Source organism: Phyllobates terribilis, unplaced genomic scaffold (genome assembly GCF_046119375.1).
Source record: "Phyllobates terribilis strain yellow unplaced genomic scaffold, ASM4611937v1 Scaffold_12__6_contigs__length_324123572, whole genome shotgun sequence".
Lineage (NCBI taxonomy): Eukaryota > Metazoa > Chordata > Amphibia > Anura > Dendrobatidae > Phyllobates > Phyllobates terribilis.
Window position 1 is genome coordinate 242,946,655 of NW_027362772.1, and position 21,040 is coordinate 242,967,694.

A 21,040-nucleotide genomic window follows, 5' to 3' on the forward strand; every position below is an offset into this window, starting at 1 on the left:
CTACTGCCACCAATAAGGCGAATAAGACCTAGAGTTAGTGACCGGCAAAGAAGAATCTTTATCTGAAGAATTCACAGGGCTGGATACTGAGAGCTAAGGATGGCAGAATAAATAGTATGTTAGTGCCTTATATATGCACATTGCCTCTTCAGAGAGGAAGATGACTAGAACTCTAGTGCCGCGTATTGGAAGTAGCAATCCTAAAAGTCAATATTGATGATGATATCAGCGAGTATTAGAAGTCAGGACAAAGCCCCGACATGCTGGGACTGAGCTCTCAAATTGGGACAGTCCTGCTGAATTTGGGACAGTCCTGCTGAATCCTGGACGATTGGGAGCTGTGGTTAAATTCATATACTGTATGTCCCCGTTGAGTAGTCTTTAGGGAATAGTACATACAGAGGAGTTGTTTTTGCACTTTAACATTTGGTAACTTGGACTGATCAGTCATTATATTAATATAAACATCTGGTGGTACTTCTCCTTTAAGAGCCTGCTGAGATTCAACACCCAGAGGAAAAACAGAAGTCGAAGGACAGAGAACAAAAGCATCAAAAGCCGCAGAGATGTTTGGAGCATTTGCTTCTCCGCTTTGTGTAATCAGCATTTTTCTTCTTTTGTGTCTTCTGATATTTTTGGGGATAACTTGGTATGAATCCTCGAAAGCGGAGTACCCCCCGGGGATTGCAAATCCTGAATTACTTCGGAGATTTTATACATTTTTCACAGGCACATTCATCCTGGTGAGTTCATGGCCAGAATCTGATTTGTTTTACTTCTTTCTACAAACTTCAGAATCCCCGGTTTACAGGCAATACTTCTGCTGCTGTGATCAGATCTTATAGTGAAGCGATTGGGATTTTATGGTGTTGAAAACCCTGCAGTTTCTATGGCATTTTATGTTTTCATTGTGTTATCCCATAAATATCAGTACAGAAAACAGCATCTATGAAAATCAGTTGCTAATGCTCTGTCATTTAGTACCGCAATAGGACAGATAAATCTTTTAGAAAATTATTACTATGTTGTTACTAAGGAAAAATCTAATAGTTTCTTTTAGAATTTTTTTGTTGCATTTTATGTTATGTAGAAATTTGCCGCTGGTGGCTTTCCTGAAAACTGTACTTGGAAGTGTCCAGGGGGATACAAAGAAATAATGGATTCCCATAGCAATAGTCTTAAGTGTGCACTGCTCCCTAAAAAACAATTGTACAGTAAGGTCAGGCAGGGTGACAGTGTAATACCCCGGAGTTTGGTCTTCATAAAGAACTCTGTAAGGCTATGTTCACACATCATGTTTTTTTCAGCGTTTTTTGATGCATTTTTTTATGCAAATTTTCAGCTGCCTTTTGCAGTACCAGCAAAGTCTATGAGAAACCCGAATTCTCTGTTCACACATCATGTTTTTTTTTTTGTTCAGGATTTTGTGCCTTGCATGTTTTTTAGGAAAATAAAGCATGTCACTTCTTTTAGCGTTTTTTCAGAGTTTTTTTCACCCATAGGAAGTAATGAATGGTGAAAAAACGCATCAAAAACGCATCAAAATTTGTTTACAGGCATAAAAAGAGACAAAAGGACAGTGAAAAAATGCACCAAAAATGCATAAAAAAAGCAGCCAAACTGCAAGAAAAATCCTGAACAAAATACCCTTGAAGATCAGGTTTTGCTGCAGAAAATTTACACCAATGTATTAACGTTAGGCTAAGTGCCAACGATGCAGAAATGCTCTGGATTTTTCCTGAGCATTTCTGCATCTCCCTGGCAGAAAAAACGCATGCGGATTGTACATGCGGATTGTACATGTGTTTTTCCTGCCAGGGACATGCGGAAGTGAAGCGCTCTTCACATGCATTTCACATGCGGGTTGACAAGCGATTTTAGCATCACTTGGAAAGTGCTTGACAACTTGGTCACACTATATAAATCCATGCAACCGGAATGGATTTTATATAGTGTGACCAAGTTAGTTAAAAAAAAGAATAAAAATGGTAAAAAATAAAAAAAAACATTATACTCACCTTCTGATGGCCCCCGGTCTCCTTATCCGATGCATCCGGTCTCCCCGGCAGCTCGTGATGGTCTAAAAGGACCTGCCATGACTTAATTTAGTCATGTGACGGGTCATGCGAACGCCGACGTCAGCGGTCGCGTGACCCGTCACATGACTAAATGACGTCATGGCAGGTCCTTTTAGACCATCACGAGCTGCCGGGGAGCCAGGACACATCGCTATGGAGACCGGGGCCATCAGAAGGTGAGTATAATGTATTTTTTTTATATTCATTTTTTTTTTTTACAGGTTCTATGGTACCCGGGTCCGGAGGACAGTCTTCTCTTCTCCAAACCCAGGTACCATCCGCACATTGAATCGCTTAATATCCGCATGTGCACATGTAGTCATGCGGATATTAAGCGATTCAATGAAAGTCAATGGCGGCGAAAATGCCGTGATTACGCAAAATAATTGGTAGTGCTGCGTTTTTTTCCGAAATGATAATCCGCAGCGTAAATTTCCGCAGCATGTGCACAGCACATGCGGATTATCATTGGGGAACATGGCAGACCTTCTACCAAGCGTTATTTAAGCGTTTCTGCAGCGGAATTGCCGCTGCGGAAACGCTTAAAAAGCGCATAGTGGGCACACAGCCTTATAGTGATTCAGCACTTTTCATGCTAGTCTGTACAGTAATAGTTAACATCCTCACCATGGCAGGTTGCCTAGTGAACAGTGGTGCGTAGAGCTAGAGAAGGTCCACTAAGCATACGTAGTTCTAATAAGATTAGATTGTGAAAGAGATGAAGTAACATCACACAGAAACAACACCACAGCACCCCAACATGTGAGGGAACCCATTCACCTGTTCCTGTCAGGCTGTATTGGGAACAGCTAACTTGAGAGCCTAACATGAGGGAGCAAGACGTCTGCCATTGGGGAGAGTGATTGCCTGGTCCTCAAGAGCACACAGTCGTCTACTGCTCAGTGCAGGTGTGCCCAGGACGCAGGAGCTACATTCGGCCATTGGTGGTTACTCATGGAAGACCATGGCGATAACGTTGAGATGTATTTGCACTCAGTGTGGGACTGGGGTGTCTGGGGCCCACAGGAGGAATTGATCCTCAGGGCCCACCCTACAGCTATATGCAAATACCTGATAGCCGATATCCCCTTTATAGTGGAGCGTCTGCTGTAAATCACAGGCGGCTCCTGTACATCTACTGTGCACGTACTATAACTGGGATGTACAATTACGGTAGTTTGCAGTAAAGGGGTTCTTTGGTTAAAACAAGTTATCACAGATCCAAGGGCTCCACAAGATAGGTAATAACTTACTGATCGTTTGGGTCCGAACATTGGAAACCACACCGATTGGAAGAATGGGGAAGTTTTATCCCTGTCAGGACACTTATCCCCATTTTAAAATGTTGCAGCAGGTTGGACGTGTGACCGCAGCTCCATTCATTCTCTTTGGGGTTTCCAGAAAAAAAACAAGAACAGCCACTGAGGGAATGAATGGATCAGTGGTCAAGTCGCACATGAGCTCCAGTCTAATGGGGATAAAAGCTCCCAGCAGTCCGACCCCCACTAATCAATAAAGTATCACTTATCCTGTGGAGAGGTGATTACTTGTTTTCCCAGGATAACCCCTGTAAGCGCATCTTATTCCAAGTATTTAATCACTGATGGAAATAAAGAATCTTCTCCTAATTAATATCAGAGAGAACAAATGACCACCATACACAACACAATCCGCTGTACCAACACAAATAGTACCACATACAAGGGATAAATACTGCCACACCATGACTGGACTACATATTACCACCACATAGTGACCGAATAATACTACATACAGTTATATGAAAAAGTTTGGGCACCCCTATTAATCTTGAGCTTAATGTTTTATAAAAATTGGTGTTTTTGCAACAGCTATTTCAGTTTGATATATGTAATAACTGTTTGACACAGTAATGTTTCTGCCTTGAAATTAGGTTTATTGTACTAACAGAAAATGTGCAATCTGCATTCAAACAAAATTTGACAGGTGCATAAGTATGGGCACCCTTATCATTTTCTTGTTTTAAATACTCCTACCTACTTTTTACTGACTTACTAAAGCCCTATTTTTGGTTTTGTAACCTCATTGAGCTTTGAACTTCATAGCCAGGTGTATGCAATCATGAGAAAAGCTACTTAAAGTGGCCACTTGCAAGTTGTTCTCCTGTTTGAATCTCCTCTGAAGAGTGGCATCATGGGCTCCTCAAAACAACTGTCAAATGATCTGAAAACAAAGATTATTCAACATAGTTGTTCAGGGGAAGGATACAAAAAGCTGTCTCAGAGATTTAACCTGTCAGTTTCCACTGTGAGGAACATAGTAAGGAAATGGAAGAACACAGGGACAGTTCTTGTTAAGGCCAGAAGTGGCAGGCCAAGAAAAACATCAGAAAGGCAGAGAAGAAGAATGGTAAGATCAGTCAAGGACAATCCTCAGACCACCTCCAGAGAGCTGCAGCATCAACTTGCTGCAGATGGTGTCACTGTGCATCGGTCAACTATACAACGCACTTTGCACAAGGAGAAGCTGTATGGGAGAGTGATGCGAAAGAAGCCGTTTCTGCAAGCACGCCACAAACAGAGTCGGCTGAGGTATGCAAAAGCACATTTGGAGAAGCCAATTTCTTTTTGGAGAAGGTCCTGTGGACTGATGAAACCAAGATTGAGTTGTTTGGTCATACAAAAAGGCGTTATGCATGGCGGCAAAAAAACACAGCATTCCAAGAAAAACACTTGCTACCCACAGTAAAATTTGGTGGAGGTTCCATCATGCTTTGGGGCTGTGTGGCCAATGCCGGCACCGGGAATCTTGTTAAAGTTGAGGGACGCATGGATTCCACTCAGTATCAGCAGATTCTTGACAATAATGTTCAAGAATCAGTGGCAAAGTTGAAGTTACGCAGGGGATGGATCTTTCAGCAAGACAATGATCCAAAACACCGCTCCAAATCTACTCAGGCATTCATGCAGAGGAACAATTACAATGTTCTTGGATGGCCATCCCAGTCCCCAGACCTGAATATCATTGAACATCTGTGGAATCATTTGAAGAGGGCTGTCCATGCTCGGCGACCATCAAACTTAACTGAACTGGAATTGTTTTGTAAAGAGGAATGGTCAAAAATACCTTCATCCAGGATCCAGGAAATCATTAAAAGCTACAGGAAGCGACTAGAGGCTGTTATTTTTGCAAAAGGAGGATCTACTAAATATTAATGTCATTTTTCTGGTGAGGTGCCCATACTTATACACCTGTCAAATTTAGTTTGAATGCAGATTGCACATTTTCTGTTAGTACAATAAACCTCATTTCAAGGCAGAAACATTACTGTGTCCAACAGTTATTACATATATCAAACTTCAATAGCTGTTGCAAAAACACCAATTTTTATAAAACATTAAGCTTAAGATTAATAGGGGTGCCCAAACTTTTTCATATAACTGTACAAGGGAGAAATACCACCACACCGTGACAGACCAGATATTACCACCACATAGTGACCGAATAATACTGCAAAAAAAAAGGAGCATGGACCGCACCTCCAAAAAAAATATATTTGATCTAATGCCTCTCGGCAAAAATATATATAACTGTGGTGTTGGTGCAGTGTGTCGGCCATTGTTGCTGTGGTTTTGTGCTTGTGGGGCGGCGTGGCCTTGAGTCATGGGGACTTGGTCTTGCAGCATGGGTGCTGTGAGGCACCAGGCCGCCCGCCCTGCTGGTGCAGTGTCGCTGTAGCGGTGGTTGACGCACGGCTCTGCTCCCGTTCAGGTAAGAAATGTTAGGACCCACTACGAGGTTTGCTGTGACGTGGCAGTGGGCTTCATACAGTCTGATCAGAATGTTAAACTAAGAACCTCATGTTCAGTTATATATATTTTTGCCGAGAGGCATTAGATCAAATGTATGAGGTGGAGGTGCGGACCAAATGTTGGAGGTGCGGACCAAGCTCCTTTTTTTGGACCGAATAATACTACATGCAAGGGAGAAATACCACCACACCATGACCAGACCAGATATTAACAGCATATAGCGTCCAAATAATTACCCATCATTTCTCTCTCCCACCTCCATAATTGCTTCCTCCCATCCCCATCATTGCTCTTCCCCACCTTCTCCAACATTGTCATATCTCCCCCACCTCCTCCATCATTGTCATATCTCCCCCCCCACCTGCTCCGTCATCATTGCCATATCTCCCCCACCTCCTCTATCACTAATGCTATGTCATATCTCCCCCCACCACCTCCATCACCATGCCATGCATATCTCCCCCCACCTCCTCCATCACCATGCCATGCATATCTCCCCCTACCTCCTCCATCACCATGCCATGCATATCTCCCCCCACCTCCCCCATTGCCATGCCATATATCCCCCACCATGTCATATCTTCCCCACCTCCCCCATTGCCATGCCATATCTTCTCCCACCATGTCTTATCTCCCCCCCACCTCCCCCATTACCATGCCATATCTCCCCCCACCTCCTCCATTGCCATGCGTATCTCCCCCTACCTCCTCCATCAACATGCCATGCATATCTCCCCCATTGCCATGCCATATCTTCCCCCACCATGTCATATCTCCCCCCACCTCCCCCATTGCCATGCCATATCTTCCCCCACCATGTCATATCTCCCTCCACCTCCCCCATTGCCATGCCATATCTTCCCCCACCATGTCATATCTCCCCCCACCTCCCCCATTGCCATGCCATATCTTCCCCCACCATGTCATATCTCCCCCCACCTCCCCCATTGCCATGCCATATCTTCCTCCACCATGTCATATCTCCCCCCACCTCCCACATTGCCATGCCACATCTCCCCCCACCTCCTCAATCACCATTGCTCTCCCTCAAAAAACAAACAAAAAAAAAAACTTATCTCTCAGCGCTCTCCCTTGCAGCACCGGAAGCAGAGTACGGATCCCTGCAGTTCCGCTGCCATTTTCCTCCTGTCAGCAGTGGAGGTGGAGGGATCACTCCCTGCCCACCGCTCAGGATGAGTGCTATCAGGCCAGATTGCCCTCATCAGCCGCACTGCAAGGGCCCTCCTGACCCTCCGGGCCCTTGCAGTACAGAGCGCCGGAGGCCATGTTAACCAGGGGCCCCCGTGTGTCCTACTCGGGGGCCCGCTGAGGACCCTGGCCCACCGGAGAATTCTCCAGTGTCCCGATGCCCCAGTCAGACCCTGTTTGCACTTCATAAGACATGATGGTTAGTGAGCATGGAACATTGAGACCTAATCTGGATGGAGACTCTGCAAGGAATCTTTATAGCGTCAGTATTGGACACCAGACTTTAGACAACTGGAGGAACTTGCTTGTTAAGCTACTCATCTATTTTCCCATTGTTCTGCCTCCATTTACCAAACGCTGTCTGTGATAATGGAACTGGTTACCATCTGCACATGTTGTTCTACTGTACCATCTATGGCTGTCACCATCAAGGCTGTGTGTGTGAAGTAAAGAGTTAAATGGTTCAACGTTAATCTGCCTCTATGACTCTCCCTCCTCTAATCTCCCTGTCTCCCTCCTGCACCTGGACACCATGTCGACCACATCGCACACCACCATGAGGGGACAGGAGAACAACATCTAACTCCCACACACCCACAGCCGTGTGTCCTTTAAATGTGACTTCCGCAGCGCCAGGCTTCGTGCTTGGCCACCACCGACCTTGCGACCAGAGGACCGCATAGAGGATCCGACTCATGTCTGGCGTACTGTAGGGTCTCTCAGCCCTGCGTTCCGATGCCCGTTACAACAGCATGTAGGCTCAGTCACGCATGAACATAAGTACCACATTTTAAAGATAAGGAAGAAGAACATGTAAAGCGGCACACAAAATAGTGTCCTACTGAAGTTCCTCAGTGTTCCTGACGCGCCCAGGGGATGGGGACGACTCGGCGCCCGGGCCTTGTTGTTGGTTTTGGGGGATGCCGCGGTGGCCAGCTCCCGGGGCCGTACCCTGGGCCTCTCTTTAAAAGTGTGGAAAATTATATAGAAGTTCGTGACGCCACCTGTGGTGTCTGGTGAGGATCACCAGCGCTGCGGCAGCTCACTGAGGCCGGTGTTAAGGCAGCTTGCGTGGCTCCCCACAGGTGGAGCTAGGCCTCAGGGCAGCGGGAATGTAAGGATGCAGGACAGATGGGACCCAGCCGGGTCAGAGCAAGAACAGGGACAGACACGATAGTCACTTCAGTACCTTTTACTGATGGTATTCAAGGCACAATCCGGAGCACTGTAGGGTGAAGGGTGCATATCAGGATCCTCCCCAGTGAGTGGGTGTAGGGCCTCCTGTTTTTTGCCTTTGTGTAGTAAGTTTCTGACCTTCCTGGAGCTAGGCCTAACTTTGTCTCTGTCCTGCACCGGCTGACTTTGTGGTAGGGCCTTCTCTTGGAGTACACACTCCCAGCTTGCAGGGCCTCCGTGACTCCTGACTCAGTTACGTATCAGCTCTTGGGTGATCCTGGGACTTGAAGTCTTCCAGGGGTCTCCGGTTGTCTCTACAGGGGGATATACGGCCCTATAGACGCGGACCTGGTGTCCGGTATATGTTTTCTAGGGTGAGCTTATACAGCTTCTCTGCCCCCAATGCTACTCACTCCTCTAGCCTTCGGCCTCGCTCGAGGCCCTCACTAGGCTATACACACTAGCGGCAGCTTGCCACGCTTCACCGCTCTTATGGCGTCGGCACGCCTTAAGCTCACTAACCTGAGCTCTCTCTGGACTGAGCTCCACTGCAGGCTGACCTCTCTCAGGCTTCTCTACTGCAGGAACTCCAGACTTAGACTTAGAATGAGCTCGACTCTGTATTCAGATCTGTACTTGCTGAACTCTCCAGAGGAACTGCTAAGAACCACGCTGCCTAGCTCCACATTCCCTATTTATATCCCTAACGGGCTCCCTCTGATGGTCTGAGGAGGAAGGTGGAGGTGTGTGCATGCTGTGGGGGCCTCTTGTGGAGAAATCCGTTCATGCACCCCTCTAGGATCTGTGGCACTCATGCGCAGCAGGGGCGCCACGTTCCCACCCACTATGACACTCGTTTCATGACCTCCATGCAGTATGATGCTCCCACAATTCCCATCCAAAAAGCATGATGTCCCCATAGTGCCCCACAAGCATGGTGCCCTCAGTTTCCCCACACACAGTATGATGCCCCCATAATGCTCTCACACATGATGCCCCCATAATGTTCTCACACGTGATGCCTCCACAGTTCCCAACTACACAGTATGATGCCCCAAGCATTCCCCCACACACATTATGACACCCCTACCATTCCCCCAACATAATATGAAATCCTCACAATGCCCCTTACACATTATGATGCTCCACATTGCACCCTATTCCCTAACACAGCATGAAGACCCCAAAGAAGAGCGCATTGACAAAATAAAAAAAAGCTACTCATGTAGCCCCATTCCCACACTGAGCTTCTCTGCTCTGTGCTGTTATGAAACGTAGATGCTTATGCTAAAAGGTGGAGAAAGTAGTGGACACCTCTCTGCTTCACCAGTTTTCATCTTTCCTGAGGAAGCAGATGCCATTGTGAGCCTTATGAAGCTGTCATTTCATGTTCTTAGACCTGCAATCTGGCTGAGACTTGCATCGGTATTATGCTCATCTGAAAATAAAAGTTAAAATCAATTTTAAAAACTTACCCCCTGCTGATTATTCCATTCTGAAACCTCAGCACATCTCTGACAACGGGAAGTTATAGTGGTCACATGTAATGAAACGTAACCATTGGGTGCCGGGATGCACCGAGACTGGCATAGAAGCTAGGAGCAGAGCAGTCGCCAGGAAAATCGGCAGCAACATCTGCACAATTATCTGTCGATATGCCATTGTGGACCTGCCACTGTGGACTTCCCTGCAGATAATTGCACAGCAAATCCGCAATATGTAAACATACCATGAACATTAATCCGTTTAATGGCTTCCCATTGATTTTGAAAAGTGCAACAAGATTCTTTATGTTCCACATGTCATTGCAGCTGGAAAATCGAGTATTTGGTTAGATAACAGTTGATTTTGTTGGGGGACCTGCAATATGGACAATTCCTTGTTAAATCTTCATATTTTTGTTTCTTCAATCTATAGACAGAAGCTCTTGATAAACTCGGATCGTGGGACGTTTCAGGGATTTTTCATTTTTTACAAAAGATATTAATGCCTGTACAGGAGGATGATCCAGAGATTTTCAAGAAAGACTTCGAATTTGGAGGAGTGCCGGTGAGAGTCTACCAGCCCCGAGCTCCATCAGTCGGTGGTAGAAAAGGAATCATGTTCTTTCATGGAGGAGGATTTATGGCAGGAAGTATTGGTAAGCAAATCAAAATATGTGGTTTAAAGATTGATATATTGTGTGGAGGATGCCTTTATCTAATCATCTTTTCAATCGTCTTAGGGTTAAAAGGGTTGTCCAGGTTTGGGATGAAAGTCTGCACTGACTATGTGCCTGCAGACTTGTGAATCCTCAAAGCGTGCTCACTGCACGATGTCAGGATTCTCCGGTACCGGGAGCAGGCTGTCACATGACCGCATGTATGTGATTTCCATACTTCCTGCCACATTCTGACTAGACGTGTGCCACCCGCTGTCATTGCTGGCACAAGAGCTGTTTGTACAGAGCTCTCTTTTATCCATGTATGCCTAGGACGGAATAGTGAAAGCTGCAACCGATCAGCAGCAACTGACTGACTCTGATGGTCATGGGACATAATAATGCCACGCTTTCTTATCTAGCAAGGGGCACGGACTCGTTAAGGGCGTTGTTTTGTTTGAGAAAGGGTGTGCCCTAACAATTGACTCTGTGCACCAAAAATGAGCTAGAATTGTGGTGCATATTTCTGACACAAGGTAAGACAGCTAAAAGGTAGTGTAAACTTAGACTAGAAAGTTTAAATGATGGCTGGACTATACAAGTGCACGTATGGGAATAGAGCAGCTGCAACTTTGGGACTTCCAGGGCCAACTACCTCAACCAGTGATGCCCCACTTTTGGTGGGGCCCCACAGAGAGAAGCTAGCAGTCCATCGAAGTACGAGGCCAGGAGACCCAAGGGTCCCACCCTGGTCTCCAAGAGGGTTTCAATGGGGCCAGATGACCGGCTGGCCCAAATCTGGCTTCTCCGAATGTCTCCATGGGGACCAGGTGACCGGAGGGTCCCACCTGGCTACCCCAAACAACATATTCATGGGGCCAGGTGAATTAATCTTTCCAACCTCGTCTCCCAAAATGTATTCATGGGCTCTCTGATGGTCAATGGAGCAGATCCGGATCTTTCCAGTCAGGGCCATATACCCTTAGGCCGGAATCATGTAGAATCCAAATCTGTGTCTCTTTGGTTAAAGCCATGCTTCCAAGCTGATGGTCTGAGAGAGTCTGATCTTTGATTCTCCTTGTAAAGTCTGTTTCCAATCTCCCTGCTACAGAGGCACATGTCCCTTAAAATAGTTACAGTTGTCATTTTAAGTACACATTCACAGGTAAGAGGATAGGGAGAGCATTACTCACAGGGCTCAGGTCTCATGGTTTGAGCATTTAATGAATTTGCATTGTTTGTCCTCCTGTTTTGTGAGTCAACAATCCACAGGGTCCACACAATGGTTAATCAACATATTTAGCAAACATTCATTGTTCCAGAGACCAATAGAAGACAACAATCAGGGTTATACAAGTAATCGTATGTCCTTCTTCACCAGCCACAGAAATACACATACATTTACAAGTCATCACAAAGATAATAGTGTATTTCTCTTAGCTTAGCAAATCTAATCGTCGGGCTGATTAAGATTATAAGCTGTATCGTAACACCCCTTTTTCATCATACATTGTAAGACCTCACTCTTCTAGCATAAGTAGTTGAAATATGTTTCGGTTTTATATTAATTTTAAATGTCAACTCTGGATTTTAAGAAGGAAGGAGAGTTGTGAGAAGTGACTGTGTCATAGCTAGGTAGAAGTAAGAGTAGCACTCCTTACATATGAAGCGCTACCACAGAGCTGCAAAGTTGCAAAGCATGAAGTTCCAGCTTGTTCTGCCATCCATGTAATTTGATCCACATGAGAGAGGCCACCCTAACTGCAAGACAGAGCACAATCACTGCTGAGAGATACCGAGGACTGCCACCATAGAGGGGAGCAGAGAGGCTTATTCATCCAGAAGGAGTCTGAGTCATTGTCAATAAACCTAAGTTATGAGTCTTGCCATCTCGGAAATGGAGAGGAGACTGATACGAGGTAACGGAGTGAGCAGTTCATAGGAGTGCACAAGATTGCCAGAACGCAATAGCAGCGCATTGGTTTAGAGACAGACGACTGGGAGCGCGACTGCACTAAGCACCATGAGAGAGTGTGCTGTGACATATTGGGAGTGACACAAAGACTGTGCCTTAGTAAACTAGAAACTGCTGAGGAGAGCAAGCAGCCTACATATAGTGTCTAAGATGCAAACCCACTTTTGATATTTATTCTAATAGTCAACCTCTATTCAAGTTGCCTTTTGTGAGATTATTTGTAACCACCAAGCATTTTGCCTCTTACTAGACTATAACCATCAAGCATGCTGCCCCTTACTAGACTATAACTATCAAGCTTGTTGCCTTTTTGAGTAAAGTTATCATAAACTGTCTGATGAGTACATCTGCATTCCTTACACCAATCGTGAATGGGAAAACAACTTACACCAAGTGTCACTGTATCCTACATTATACTTAAAGCGTCTAACCATGAACCAACATCAACCAGCTTCCTTACAGACATTTAATTTTAGTTCTGAATTCCTATAACTCATGTCTTGTTTATTTGGATTTAGAAAGCTATGACACTCTCTGTCAATACCTGTCAAAGAAATCTGGTGCTGTGGTTGTCTCTGTTGGGTAAGATGGCATTGTTTATCTAATGTTTACTTGTGTTCTAATTAAACTAATGAAGTAGTGAAAGTGAAATCCAACTAATTTTTGCAGGATGAAAGTGATTTGACCAAAGAAATTTATCTGATTTTTGTCGGAAATGAAAGCTGCACTCTGATTGGTTGATTTGGGCAACTGTTTCATTTTTTGTTGGTAATAGTTTTTATATTTCCTGAAAATTAAATAAAAAAGAAAAGCAAACACGCTCAGGAGCAAAATAATGACAACATAGATCACATTTTGTTCAAAACCATTAAAAATGATCATGATCAAGATTAAAAAGACATACAGATGCACAGAAAACATTTGTGTGAGCCAGAACCCAGTAATTAATATATGGAGAAAGAATATTTATTTCCATATTGTATGGAGAAATCGCCAGTTAGATCTCCATTGTGAGTATTTCAATTATTTTTTGTCCCCATGTGCATTGACATCCCCTTTAATTGCACATTGGGACAAAAAAATAATTGAAATACAATGGAGATATAATTGGCGGTTACTCAATAGTATATACAAATAGATACCGCTATGTTCCACTGGTGTCGGCACTGGCTCTCCCGGGTCTCACGTGACATTGTTATGTCACGCTAGCCCTGCAGCCAATCAGCGTCCGCTTCTCTCCCCCCTCCTTCGGAAAAATCAGACATACGGAGTAAATCAGAAATGTGGCTGCTCTCTCACTTCCTCCGGATGTCTGATTTGTCCTAAGGAAAGGAGAGTGAAGAGGCCGCTGATTGGCTTCAGGGATTGCGTGACATAACTATGTCATGTGAGTCCCAGGAAAGCCAGTGCGGACACCGCTGGAACAGCGCCTGCACTGGAGGTGAATATAGCTGCTATTTTATAAGGGGGTAGTGATTGAGAAGGGGAAGGGAGAATAGTGGACAACCCTTTAATGTGGTTAATCAAAGGTTGTCCATAACTGACCATTTGCTTTATATACAGTATACTGGTGAATGAGAGGAAGTGACTGCAGCACTGGCCACCTGATGACATCCCGTTTGAGTATCCCAGAATGCACTGGGGATTCTCAAACAAAACATAATCAGAATGGGGGAAAAAAAAGCAGGAAGATAGTAGAGAAGGAACAGTAGGGAATTTTTAATTAAAGTATGTTAGAAAAGTGATCAGATTATTAGATTACAAATATAGAAATTCAGGATTAAATTCAACTTTGGTTTTGGATCACTCTTTAGTGAATTTGGTCCATCTTTCAAGTGCCGTACGTCATCGCCAGAAAGGCCACTCTGAAGTACATTTCTGTAGAAATTTACAACACTTTTGTGGTGGAAATTATGACAAAATTTGTCAGGTGCTCTTAGCAATGGCCTGCCCAACTTGAGCTCGGTCTTCTTTTCTAAAAGTGGCCAGGACATTTCAAGCAAAAAAATCTGCTTGATGAATAGGGCCCAAAGTCTACAACATGATTGGTTGCAAAAAATTAATCATCTCTTTATTTACTTGTATTGTAAATAATGTTATCAAAAGTTTTTTCTGCTTTGGACAGCCCCTGCCCATTTACCATATTAAAACATTTTTTAAGAGAAGGACCCGATTCTTCACCCACATCTATTGCTTAGGGCAGAGAGTATCTACAACACTATCTCTCAGTCTGGAGGACGTAGCTTGGTAATGTGTCATTGCCAATAGACCACTGGGAATTACGGTAATTAATACCATAAAGTATATCCAAACTGGGGGAACTAGGTAGAGATGTTAATTAATGGAAATTATGTTCCCTATAATCCAAATATTGACTGTTATTTCCCATATCAAAGACCCAATGATCTTTTTTAAATTATTAATTTTAGGTACCGTCTGGCCCCAAAACACAGATGCCCGGCTGCTTTTGATGACTGTGTTTCGGCCACAGTTCACTTTCTGAAGACGGCACAAGATCATGGAGTCGATCCTTCTTCTGTTATAATATATGGAGACAGTGCCGGGGGCAATCTAACAGCTGGTGTTTGTCAAGCTCTTGTGGGTAGATCAGATCTTCCAAAGCCTCTTGCCCAGGTAATGTTGTTCCCAGTGCTCCAGATGGTGGACTTCAATTTACCCTCGTACCAACAAAACAAGATGGTCCCTTTGTTGCTCCAAAAGCTTGCTTTACACTGCACAATGAAATACATAGGTTGTGATTTGTCTTTGTCAAAAGAACTGATAAAAGGCAGCCATGTTCCTCCTGAGATAAGACAAAAATTAAGTAAGTGGTTGAGTTCTGAAGAATTTAAGGTCAAAGGCTACAAACCTCACATCATGGCGCCCTTTAATAAAGATGTTTATGAGAAAGTTAAGAAAGCTTTTGACCTTCCATGTTCTCCATTGCTCTCCGATGATGCTGTTATCCGACAACTACCACAGGCCTACATACTAACATGTGAGTTTGATGTTCTCCGCGATGATGGGATACTATACAAGAAAAGGCTGGAGGACAATGGAGTCCCGGTTACATGGTATCATGTTGAAGATGGCTTCCATGGAGTTGTCAACCTCATTGATCATTCTGATGTGGTGTCCGGAAAGTTGGCTATGGATAATATTATCACTTACATTAAAAACCTTTGAGACCTTGTATGAGTGATGAATTGTTTGTGTATAAAATAACACAATATGTTACATGTTCTTTATTTTGGGTTTTTGTCATGAGGTGTATTTCAAAATTGTATTATTTTGCTAAATTGTTTATCTCACTATGGTTTTCTTCAAAAATATTTTTTAGGTTTTGTTTGCTTTGTAAGAAACGCTGAGATTTTCAAGCAAATTTTTGATGTGTTGTTGGCAGGATTTCTTTAGGCAGACAGTTGTAAAATCCATTTTTCCAATCCTATAGAGAAGCCTATAACAAACATGGAAAAAAGTGTCACTTAACACTGTATTTTGTAAAATATGTCAGTAATCCAATAAATGCACCAAAGGTGAATTCAAATGACACAACAAAACGCACTGTATTTAATCTGCAAGTATCATAATATAGGGCATGAGAGGCTGATTCCAGGGATATGTCACTTATTTGGCTTTGTATTGTAGTTTCAATGCACAGGTCTCATGTCTCTGATTGACATGCTTCAGTGACCTGCCTCTCCTTCCAGAGATTTTGCACAAGCACCATTATTGCAAGGAGTCGTCCCCTAAGAAGGGGCAGCTCATGTGCAGATCGATAGTCCAACTCTTGCAACGTCATCGGGACCTTACTGCACAAGTAGGCAGGAGGCTGGTGGTGGGTGGGGAATAGGTAGAGAGTTAGAAAAGCTGCAAGTACGTTGCCCACCCCACTCCACTTATTAGCATAACATTTAAGCGCTGGATTTCTATAAAACAAAAAACAAAATTCTACAAGCAAGGAAAGAATTTAATCAGCATTAAATGGTCTTTACATGCCTGTTATTAGTTAGGGTTATAATTTCCTGAGGTTCCCTTTAGTATTTCTCCAGTGGGTAGAACAACCAATTACTCCAAAAACATTGATCATCTAGGTTAGGTGATAAATATATGTCTGCCAGGACCCCGCACGACAGATCTGGATTTTGCTGCAGCGTGGAGGAGCATGCATGGAGCGGCGGTCGGGCATGTGCACTGACGCTCTGTTGGGGTGATGGACCTCATGGGTGGAGCATAGAGCTTGAGGTCAAATTATGCACCAATCTGTAAGAGCCATTGGTGCATTATGGAGGCCATGTAATATTATATATCTACTGCACCAGTTACAGAGGAAATGTCTGGCCAGACAGGGAGTCCCCCAAGCAAAATAATATGTGTGCTAGGGGGTTGCCAGAATAGCAGTAATTGCATATTGATGGGGGCTATAGCTCATCTTGACGTTGGGTAACTGTTTCTTAACGAGGACCTGTCACTTGTCATCATTATGTCATTGTCTATCTGCTGTAGACGACGCTGTTTTCCCGTATCTGGGGATATTTTTCATTTGTTCCTGCACATCTCCATTCCTGAGATATGACCCTCTGTTCCTGCACAATAATCTAGTCTTGCTAACCAAGTGGGTGTAGTCATCAACTCTTCTCTATGGGCATCTTCTTTGCAACCACACCCACTTGGTTATCAAGACCACATTTATAGACAGGGAAGAGGGAGGCATATCTCAGGAACGGAGAGGCGCAGGAACCAAAGAAGAAAGATGCCGAATGCAGGAGAATAATGGCATTTACAACAGGTAAAAAAAATTATGACAAGTGATAGGTACTATTTTACCGCATTCTAATATACATCTATTTAAATAAAGTTTATTTAAAATGTGTAACAATTTTTGTCTGGATTTTCATTTTCAAGAGTTTTTACATATTTAAGGCACGTTCACACATTGAGTATTTGGTCAGTATTTTACATCAGTATCTGTAAGCCAAAACCAGGAGTGGGTGATACATACAGAAGTGGTGACGTGTTTCTATTATACTTTTCCTGATTGTTCCTCTCCTGGTTTTGGCTCACAAATACTGATGTAAAATACTGACCAAATACTGAACATGTGAACATGGCCTTATGTGCATGATGTTCTCTTAAAGTAGTTGTCAGTATAGCAAAAGATAAATGTGTGGAGGAGATTCAAGACATCTGAGACAGACTGGTTGCTAAGGCCGCGCACATGACAACTTCATATACCAGGCTGTAGCTACTACGTATCCATAGCAACCAGTCTTTCTCAAAAGACTCGTATCTATGGTAGCAAAAGTGTCCAACAACAAAACAGGCCTAATTGTCCATAGCAACCTATTCCACAGATGTTTTAAAAAAGAAAAAATAAGATCTGATTGGTTGCCATGGAGAATTAGACAATTCTGGCCTACTAATAGTAGAAAAGAATAGATGAAGCCCAAGTATGACTGCGTCTGAGAAAATAGGGCAAAGTGCTGAAAGCAGATAAAAGGTTAAGGTGTTTGGCAGCAAAACCATTCCCTGGCTTCGGGGCCCCAATCCAAAATCTGCACCAGGGCCCCAGCTATCATGTATTTAGTGTTGGCCTCCCCATACTGGGCATAGACCTCCAGAGATTGCTCATGATGTATTTAGTCATATTTTTTTTAGAAAAAAAAAAAAAAGGACTGAAAATTTAGCAGTAAAGCCTCATTCAGACGTCCGTTTTTCATGAACTGTGTATTTCACTGATATTGTAGAACACATACCCATTATCGTGTATGGTGTCTGTGTTTTCTGCGGACTAGTCTACATATCCGTGAAAATCACGGGCAGCCCAAGGTTGGCATCAGTGTATAGTCTGTGGTGCGTGATTAACATTGCAATGGATATGGCGTTTTGTAATTTATTTACCCATCCATCCATACGTAAAAATCACTGAGAAAAAACTGACAAACGGACCAAATAGTGGTGAAAATCTGATTAACAATGGTCCATGCTTTTATGTACAAGAAAAAATCACGGATGTCTGAATGAGGTCTAATTCTTTTGAGTTTGCCACAAATTTAGTATTGATCTTTTATATGGGGCTTTCTTTTCCACCAGGACATGTTTGCTTTATATACTTCCAATGACCATTTGAAAATCTAGAACATTGCATCATTCAGAACAATTGATAATCAGACTCCTAATTAAATTTCTTTTTTTTTTTTAATAATTTTGTCCAGCATGGAAAGCTATGAAACTTTGTAAATCACTTTATTAGGGGATTTGTCTTCATTCTTACAAATGCTGGCAGTGAGAGGCTTCGTGTGTCGCATGTGAATAATGCAGCCGCGGCGGATCAAACAAAGAAGCCAAGCACACCGAAACTACTCGGCGAGTATCTGAGCATGCTCATTTAAAGGGTTAAACAAGCACGCTCGCTCATCACTAGTCAGCACCTATCTCCTCTGAGTGTTCTGCTTAGACCACGTTCACACGCTCAGAATTTGGTCAGTATTTTACATCAGTATTTGTAAGCCAAAACCAGGAGTGGGTGATAAATACAGAAGTGGTGACGTGTTTCTATTATACTTTTCCTCTGATTGCTCCACTCCTGGTTTTGGCTTATAAATACTGATGTAAAATACTGACCAAATACTGAACATGTGAACGTGGCCTTATCAGAATAATCTCCTGCAGCTTATCCCTAGTGAGACACCTGTGATGAGCCTTTTACTGCCAACATCAGTACTCCAAATGAGTACAATCTCATATAATTGCAGATAAAAGCAGGCAAACTTGGGAAAATCAGGGGTCCGGGTATGTAAGCCACCTTCATGCAAATGTTTTTAGAAGAATGAAGCAAATCCATTAATAAAGTGATTTGCAGACTTTCATACCTTTCCATGCTGGACAAAATTATGAATAAAGGTTTTAGTTACTCTTTAAGACCACGGCCCCACTATCAGTATTTGGTCAGTATTCGGTCAGTATTTTTTCTCAGGAGTGGGAGCCAAAACCAGGAGTGGGTGATAAATGCAGAATTGGTGACTTGTTTCTATTATACCTTTTCTCTGATTGTTCCTCACCTGGTTTTGGCTCCCACTCCTGGGAACAAATACTGACCGAATATTAACCAAATACTGATAGTGGGGCTGTGGCCTTAAACTAAAAATCCTTCAATTCTTAAGAACAGAGAGGATCTTTGGTAGGAGGTAGACTGTAAAGTTGCTTGTTTTTACAAGCACTTTACAATTTGAACCATTTAAGAACTTGAGAGAATTCCATGAATAGACGCCAAAAGGATTTTTACTGTATTACCAAAAATAACCAGCTTGTGTTTAGTTATTCCACTCCAGATGTGCTAGCGGTCACTACAGGTTATCCATTAATACTTACTATGTCCCCATACATCAAGAGCTTTCTTATCATCTCATCCAAAGCTTGAAAGTTTGTTGGAAAAAAAATAAAAAAGACAAAGTGCTACTGGGGTAATATTGTTTAAAAACGTAACCCCCTACGAAGGCGTCATAAAAGAGAGGCGCGCTCACCTTGGGAGGTTGGGTAATATACGCTGGATAGCTTGTCGGTATGAGGTTCAGGTCACAGCAGATCTTTAGAGGAAATGGTTATAGGTTTTATTTTCATTGGTGGGCACTTTGTGCTCACATGCACAGGTTTTAGCTATGGCTCATGCACGACTGATTACGGACGTGTGCTATTAGTGATATTCACAGATGGACCTCATCAGACAGAGTGGTCTGAGGAAAAAATTGGAGACGTCTGATTTTGATCTGAGTGTTGGATCAAAATCAGCAATGTAAGTCAATGGGTCCGTGAAAAACATAGGACCGCACTCGGATGACATCTGAGTGTGGTCCTGATTTTCACGGACTAACAGAATGGAGAAGATGGAGAAACTTTCTTTTTCTCTCCACCTCCGAGACAAACTGATGACACTCTGATCAAAGTCTAATCATAAGGCTACATTCACACATCAGTATTTGGTCAGTATTTTACATCAGTATTTGTAAGCCAAAACCAGGAGTGGATGAGAAATACAGAAGTGGTGACGTGTTTCTATTATACTTTTCCTCTGATTGTTCCTCTCCTAGCTTTGACTTACACATACTGATGTAAAATACTGATCAAATACTGAACTTGTTCACATGGCCTCAGAGAGAAAACAGTGTGTGACCCTAACCTTAGGCCTCATTCACACGTCAGTATTTTTGCATCAGTATTTGTATGCCAAAACCAGCAGTGGAACTTTTAGAGAAAAACTATAATTGAAAGATTGACACTTGTTCTGTGTTTTGGAGACGCTCCAGGTTTTTGCAAATACTGATGAAATTCTGATTCAAAGATACTGATGTGTGAATGAGGCCTCAATGTGACCATTATACACATTTAGGGATTTATACTTATCCTTTCTTTCTCTTTCTTCTTTTGTTCTTTCTTTTTCCTTTCATTCCCATTCTTTCTTGTTTTCCTATTCTCTGAGAACCCCTTTAACGATTGATTCTCACATGTGCATTGGCTGAATTTTTGAATGCTGTTTCTGCCTTTACAGGCTGTTATAAGGGTATATGTGACGCGCCCCCGGGGCAATGGGGTACTCGGCAGCCGGGCCTATGGATGCTGGTGGGGGATATCACGGTGGCTGGCCCGGTCCGTGGCCCAGGGCGGTCAACCAAAA

General features: G+C 43.3%; 1 protein-coding gene across 1 annotated transcript; it reads left to right on the forward strand.

Annotated features, from left to right (window-relative positions):
- The first annotated feature begins 286 nt into the window (after positions 1-286).
- Positions 287-17,158, forward strand: LOC141172488 (arylacetamide deacetylase-like 3). The gene is made up of 4 exons (XM_073656750.1): positions 287-743; positions 10,172-10,394; positions 12,888-12,951; positions 14,799-17,158. The coding sequence occupies exons 1-4, from the start codon at positions 567-569 to the stop codon at positions 15,553-15,555; spliced, it is 1,221 nt and encodes a 406-aa protein (XP_073512851.1). The 5' UTR covers positions 287-566; the 3' UTR covers positions 15,556-17,158.
- Positions 17,159-21,040: the final 3,882 nt, after the last annotated feature.

Bases quoted from the DNA above. Each gene is read 5' to 3' on its own strand.
- LOC141172488 (XM_073656750.1), top strand. From the start codon at position 567: ATGTTTGGAGCATTTGCTTCTCCGCTTTGTGTAATCAGCATTTTTCTT. The intron at 744-10,171 runs GTGAGTTCATGG...TTCAATCTATAG, and splicing joins TCACAGGCACATTCATCCTG to ACAGAAGCTCTTGATAAACT. The intron at 10,395-12,887 runs GTAAGCAAATCA...ATTTGGATTTAG, and splicing joins ATTTATGGCAGGAAGTATTG to AAAGCTATGACACTCTCTGT.